The sequence below is a fragment of the Arachis ipaensis genome, chromosome B9 (genome assembly GCF_059453495.1).
Source record: "Arachis ipaensis isolate K30076 ecotype BB chromosome B9, ASM5945349v1, whole genome shotgun sequence".
NCBI lineage: Eukaryota > Viridiplantae > Streptophyta > Magnoliopsida > Fabales > Fabaceae > Arachis > Arachis ipaensis.
This window is the reverse complement of record NC_142444.1, coordinates 136,778,564-136,785,866: the sequence shown is the minus strand read 5'-3', so window position 1 is coordinate 136,785,866 and position 7,303 is coordinate 136,778,564. Positions and strand designations below refer to the sequence as shown.

The 7,303-nt window shown below is 31.5% G+C and overlaps 2 protein-coding genes across 2 annotated transcripts; both read right to left on the bottom strand.

Moving 5' to 3' along the window:
* Nucleotides 1-2,706: 2,706 nt before the first annotated feature.
* Nucleotides 2,707-3,462, bottom strand: LOC148546485 (uncharacterized). Its single transcript, XM_088498353.1, has 4 exons — nt 3,412-3,462; nt 3,189-3,285; nt 2,982-3,068; nt 2,707-2,876 (listed from the first exon to the last, which is right to left on the bottom strand). Exons 1-4 carry the CDS (start codon nt 3,460-3,462, stop codon nt 2,707-2,709), a joined length of 405 nt encoding a protein of 134 aa, XP_088354479.1.
* An 86-nt stretch (nt 3,463-3,548) lies between these two features.
* LOC148546484 (replication protein A 70 kDa DNA-binding subunit C-like) lies at nt 3,549-5,236 on the bottom strand. Its single transcript, XM_088498126.1, has 8 exons — nt 5,050-5,236; nt 4,867-4,963; nt 4,649-4,770; nt 4,475-4,559; nt 4,247-4,379; nt 3,957-4,111; nt 3,709-3,838; nt 3,549-3,617 (listed from the first exon to the last, which is right to left on the bottom strand). Exons 1-8 carry the CDS (start codon nt 5,234-5,236, stop codon nt 3,549-3,551), a joined length of 978 nt encoding a protein of 325 aa, XP_088354252.1.
* Nucleotides 5,237-7,303: the final 2,067 nt, after the last annotated feature.

Sequence of the window (7,303 nt, the reverse complement as noted above, 5' to 3'; positions counted from 1 at the left end):
TTTCAATAAACTCATGAAAAATAGTATTCATGGCACGTTGATATGTTGCGCCAACATTCTTTAGACTGAATGGCATAACTACTCATTCATATGTTTCCAATGCTCTAAGGCATTGAAAAGATAATCAATAACAGAACCAACTTGACTGAATAAATTTATCGAAGGATCATATATTTCTGATTGGTCTATATCATCCATTTTGATTTAAAATAACACAAACTTATGTAAATATATATTCGACAACCAAATATAAAAAAATTAATGATGAAATAAGAAATTAATTAATTATCTAATAATCAGCATGCAAACTGAACACTAAAAATGTAATAAACTATGAAAACCAATTAAAATTAAACATTGATTTATCAGCTAATTAAATATGAATAAAGCTAAATGCACATTCAAGAATAGTTTGATTTTTGTTAACATTAGAATAGACTTTGTTTCATTATTTTAATCACTCATACTAACTATCAAGGTTCAAATTAAATAATCTAAATTACTATTAGAATCATTTTGTATTTTTTTAGAGGTTAATGATTTAATTGATCCTTAGAATTTTGTAAAATTTTTAACCAAGTGCGTATATTTTTTTTAACTTTAATTGAGTCATTGCACAATATTTTTTCTTAATTGGCTGCCAAGACTTTCTTTTTCTTTTAATTGAATCCATGCACCATATTCTTTGTTGTAAACATCTCCTTATACAATTGACCGAATCACTATCAAGAGAGGCATAATTGAAAAAACTAAAAAAAAAATTTGATGAACAGAACTAAAAGAAAAAATATTTATATGAAACTAATAGAAGATTTCCAAAAATTAGAGGAACAGACAGAATAATTGACTTTTTTTTTAATATACAACTATTGATTATGACATCAAATTAAGAAAATTTCAACAAATACCCCTCGTCTATTATTTAGCTAGAAAAGTTAATTAATTAACTAATTACATGAATCCAATCACATAACCAAAAAACTTTTCATATTGTCCAAGACAAGAATAAACACTAATTAAACAATTTAATAACATCTAGTACTTGTGTATGTTTGAAAAAACTATATAAATTAAACCTATCTACTGATCTAAATGATTCCATAAAGAATTTTATAATGGCATTAATTATTTCAACCACATGCGACAACTGGTCAGGCTTACGCTAGCTAATTTAATTACCTTCAGTAACTGTGCGCTTTGAATCAATTATTAACTATTTTAATCACTTTCAGCCATGTAAACAACAACAACTAAACAATTTCACGATTATGTTAGCTAATTTAATAACAACTTATCACAATTTAGGATTATTATAATTATTTTAAATGATATTTAGAATTATTATATCATGTTTGATTTTACAAATATTAATTGAGTTGTCAAATTAAAAGGAGACCAAATACAAAAGTCTGGTCATATGTTTAATTAGGAATTCTCTACGTTACTAATAGTTAAAGTAAACTTTTTAGGTGTAACAGCGTAAAAAAACAATAATAAATCAATAAACCAATCTGTTATTTGATATAAATCAAAAGAACTTAAAATATAATTTAACAAAAACAAAATTGGACAGGGATAAAATACTTAAAGATATTATTATACCTGACAAAATAAGATTTGAACTCTGATTAACATTCTGGGACACCTCAACTAAATTTTCTAAAAAAAAAAAAAAAAACAGAAACATTGAAAACATATAAAATAAACAGATAAATTATTAGAAACACAAAGATTAACTACAAAAATATAGGTAGAGAAATAAAAATTACCCATATAATCATTCAAAGAGAGAGCAGGCATCGAAGAATCGAGGACCTCTAAAACATTACAAAACGAAAATAAATTACAACGACTCCGATAGATATCAAATCACTGAAAATTAGAGTATAAAACACTAAAAATATCACGAAGGTCAATTCAGTATTGACCTCTTGCATTTCGATGGTGACTTTCTGTTCGCTTTCTTTTCAAAGAATTTTGCCTATATTCTCTAGCACGAACAGAATTATGAGACATCTTTGTTACTCATACTAAACAAACAAGAGGTTGAAACATAAATCGCAAGAACTACCCCTAATTCATTGCCAAAAAGACATCCACATTGTTAAGTTCCTATAAACAATAGGTGAAAAAAAAGGGGGTGGCTGGGAGCAGAACTTGTGAAACACACCAACAAAGAACTTATATAACCATGCACACCTTTGATAACGCAGAAAATGAAAAAAATAAAGTATTATAATCAACACCAATAATTAATTGATATGAAAAGATAAAGTTGTACAACAATAAACAAATACAAATAAGAATTGCTGCATTTCATTAAAATATTAATAGTGATATACACAATTATATATGGCTATCTCTCCTATGATAAGGAGGATTCCAACAACTGACTACATATCCTAGTATGTAACCTAAATAGGCTACAACATTGAAAATGTGTCCAATTCCTAGCAAAATCACTATTACAAAAGGAGTTGAGAATAAACCTAGTTGGCATATGACCCGAGCCAACACAAAAGGAAAACCCCTATATCGGATAATCCTATTTGTTGGACACAATCCAAAAAAATCAAATCAAAATAGCATCCAACCAGCATGATTACATTTCCATCTATTTGGAATCACAAGCCTTCCTAAATACTTATAGATATACTATATAAAACACCTACACCTAGACACAGCAGCTCAATTCCACACCTTAAATCAAACTCCATTAACCTTGGCAATCTTGAACCTACGCCCATCTGCATCAGCAGCCGCCTCTTCAAATTGGGGATTCAAATTTCTCTTGCCATTCGAGGTGACAACATGATTTTCATGAATAAGCTTCTCTCCATATTGGGAAGGTGCATCAAGAACGTGGACAACACCTCCTATGACAAAGAAATTAACAAAAGTTATAAAACTCACTCAAGAATGCAAAATCCATTTAGAAACAGCACACATATGAAGGAGAAAAAAATATTATATAATAGTACCTGAGGTTTTTTCCGGTGAGCTAAGCAATATATCCAGTTCAGCAGAAAGATCATCACTAACAGTATCATTGCTGGGTGTTTTCTCATCTTTTACATCTTCACCATTAATTAAGGCAGCAAACTCAGTCCCTTCGGAAATAGCAGGCTGTTTTTCAGCCAAAAAATCTATAAGAACTGGGAATTTAGATAAAATCCCAGAACACTCACCAGCAACTTTGTCACTTTTGATAAAAGTCTTTGATGACTCCTTCTTAATACCAATATCCCCTTTTTCACAGGGAACAGATTTGTCTAAATCAGGCTCCTATTCATATGCCAAAAGAGTTTAAAAATAGATAAGACCATAACAAAAATTCACCACAGCACAATAAAAAAAAAGAAATGAATCATGAATTTACACAATCTAAAAATAATTATATGTATATGTAACCTTTTTTGGAGTAGACTCGTCATCAGCATCATAATTGGGAAGTTCAAACATGGCAATAATGTTGGGATCATCACATATTCTCCTAACTCGGAAAGTGCCATAAAATGTATCATGTGCGGCACCTTTGGTATCAACCTTCAGCAGTAACTTCTTTCCAATGAGCCCTTGAAATATGGGAGGATAAGTATCCTCACATATAAGCTATTTTTAAAGTAATACATAAGAAATACACAGTTTGAATAAAACATATCACATCCCATAAAGTGAACAACACACAAAATAAAACTAAGAACATACACTTGCATCTCTTTGAACCTTAGTAAACAAGTCAGCACATAATTTCTTAAGCAAATAAGATGCCTCATGATCAAAGAGAAGGAAAATATTCTCCCCACTATGATCTTCAAGTGTTATTTTAATTTTAAATCTGCGGAGAGAAAAAAAAAAGGAACACAATAATTCGGAATAAATAATACCAAGAAACATTATTTTTATAAACAATGCACAAGACAAAATGAAAAGATATTTTGAGCAAAATTTCTGACCTTGGAGTCACATTAGTTATGTGCTTCAAACAAAAATCACAGTAATATGCACCATTTTGAGGATAGATACCCTTTTCACACACACACGCAGAATACCACCAACCTCCATCCTCAACAATACCTTGGATTGTACCAAAAATGATAAAAGAACCCTCCTATGCAATGGGCATTTCAAAATTTGTTAACAATATAAATGAAAAAACAGATCTAGAAATTGTTCTTTGATTTTCTTTTTCAGTTCATTTGTGTATAAAATAAACATAAACACAACTAACTCAAAAGAAGACAACCTCATTGTTATCTTGAAGCTCTTCAATAGTGCATTTTCTAGTTAAACGCATGAAATCATCTTTCAAGGAGACAACTTTACCCTCATTTGCAATAAACAATGGCTGGGTACCATTGACACCTTGCTCAATCATACTAAAAAAGAATGATGGTAGACACTTGTACTTGTTACTCCAGATTTGTTGTAAATAAAGAATATAATAAAAATCAACAAAATAAACCATGCTAACCTCTGCCTGAATTCAAAAACTTCAGGAAGATCAGGATTAAATAACATTTGAGTGGCATACAGCACATTTTGAAGACCTACTTGACCTACACAGCAATACAGAAAGAGTTTAGCAAAGTTTATTAGAGACAACACCTAGAGTAGCAATGAGATGTATAGAAAACAAACAATGTACCCCTAAAGAACTTGACTTTTGCAAGTTGAATGACAACAACAGGCTGCTCCACATAGCCAGAGGTAAAGAAATAATTTACTTGATTAACATAGTCCCCAAACAATGCACATCGCACTGTAAGACTGAAACTCAAAACATGACAAAGAATGAAATAGAAAATAAGGAAAAAATGATTAAAAGATAAAGAGAAACCACGAGAAATGACTCAATGAACATACTCTTTTGAAGTTAATTCCAGCACAATTATTTTCACAATTTTTCCCTCTTTTGCATATTCTTTCTCTTCTCCCACTGAAGTTAAAAGACCAATGACATTTATTCCAAATAAACACAACCTATTAAATATTCAAAAGATTTGTTAAAAAAACTTGAATAACAAAATAGCAAGAAGAGATACACACCAACTAAAAAATCATAATCTTGGGTCATGTTCAACAGCTTAGAAAAAGAAAACATGTTGAAACAAGTCTTAGGGATAACATCTTCATCAACAGCTACAACAGTGGTTCGGTGAAGGAAAACCAATTTGAATTCATGAGAAGTTGCTCTATAACTACCATGATTTGACACAACAATAAAGTATGCCATTCTATAAACTTGACCTTCGACTATATGATCCCTAAACCTATTAAGAAGTGGTTTCTTAACTGTAGCTTGAATTTTTTCACACTGGAAATCCAACAAAAAAACAAAATCAGATTAGTGAAACACATAATTTAAAGTTAAAAACTTAAAAAACAACAACTAACACCAAATTTAAAAGAGAAGCTAATAGGGGCTAACATGCTCATCAAAGAGAATCATCTCCATTGAGTTAGGAACCTCATGGTTACCAAATGAGGATACAACTCAAAGCCTTAGAACCCTAACTTTCAGCCTCCAAGCCTCTCTAGGAGGATGCATTTTAGAAATCATATCAAATGGAGGAGGCATTGTAGAAAAAAGAAAGGAGATAAACAGAGTTGATGAAATAGATCAAAATGTAAACAAAAAAATTCTGAAATAGATAGAGCTTAGGAAGAAATAGAACACAGCAGAATATTTGTGCATTGAATGTGATTCACCAACCATCCTTTTATAGAAAAAATCTAGGACACAAGGCTCACCTTTTTTAATTCAAATTGAGGATGGAAATGGAGGAAAAACAAAATCTCAGTCCATATGCATCTCCATTCAATGGCATAAAGACAACTAATCATAGGAGCAAAACCTGAACCAACACAAAAATAGGAAAAACAGGTGAAACTTTCAAGAAATCAAAAAATAAGGACCAAAAATTGAGATATCACACTATACCTACTACAATGCACCTACATGTCATTAGACCATAGGGAAGGCAGCCATCAACTACCCCAAACAATGATTCTACTCATGGCAATGAGAGTTGGTAAATGTGTTAGGTAGGGATACATTCAAAACAGCAGATGAATGGGAAAAAAAAGTATAGACAAACATCAATAAAAATCTGTCAATCACATCAACATTCATAAAACGGATGAGATTGAAACCTCATACCTTGATAATGATTCCTAAATTTTCAATGAAGAATATATAGCACAACCTTATTATGTGTCCAGAACACATTTTCATGGGAAGACCAGTTGCTGGATAGATTTTTCTTTGGATAAAAAGATGTGCTAGTTAGACAAACAATACCATGAAGCCATTTTACTGGCACAAGGCCATTCTTTTCTCAATGAACCTCTTAAGTTCAGGGCGAAGAGCTGTATGTCCATCCAACAGCTGAAATATAAAATAATTTTTCTACAAACAAAAAAAATGTAATGCAATTCAGTTGAACTTAAAAAATAAATAAATGACCAACAGGCTATACATCAATTTTTGTCAATCACATCACCACTGATAGAATAGATTAGGTACAAAACCCATTCCATGATAATGATTCACACAACCCACGTACAACCAGCAATTCACTTTAGGTAAACTTAATGGATTTGTTGAACATACCTAAAAAAAAGATTCATCAATGGGATTATTGAATCAGAACTGAAATCAGAATGCAAGACTTGAATAGGAGCGAATGGAATTGGGAATGCAAAACTTGAATGGGAGTGGCACAAGCATATTCCTTTATCAAAGAAGTAAACAAATTCATGACAATCAGCTCTACTTCATTGCAAGAGGTGAAATATACAGCAATTTTTGCATAACCAATAAAGGATTGAAATGCAACTGAGTTGACTAACAAAAGGTTTCATCAAAATGCAAATAAATCACCAATAAGCTATCAATCAATTCCTATCAATTACATCACCACTCATTAAATAGATTAGATAGAAGAGAATTCCCTAGTAACACAAACAGTGGAGTGATGTCATCTTATTGTGAGAAAGCCACTTCCTTTCTGAATGACATCTTAAATTTAGGACAAAGACTCCCATGTCTTTTCAAGAGCTGAAATATAAAATAGTTTTTACATAAATAATAAAAAAAATGAGAACGCAATTGATTTGAATAACCAAATATTTCATTTAATGACCAAGAAGCTATGAATCAATTCCTATCAATCACATCACCACGTGTCGCGCCTCGGCTTGTCCACTCGCGCTTCATCTGCTCCGACCCACCAGACCCGCGCTTGGACCCGACCCGATCCATTGGTTGATCCGTCTGTCTAGTCAGTGCTGACGTGGT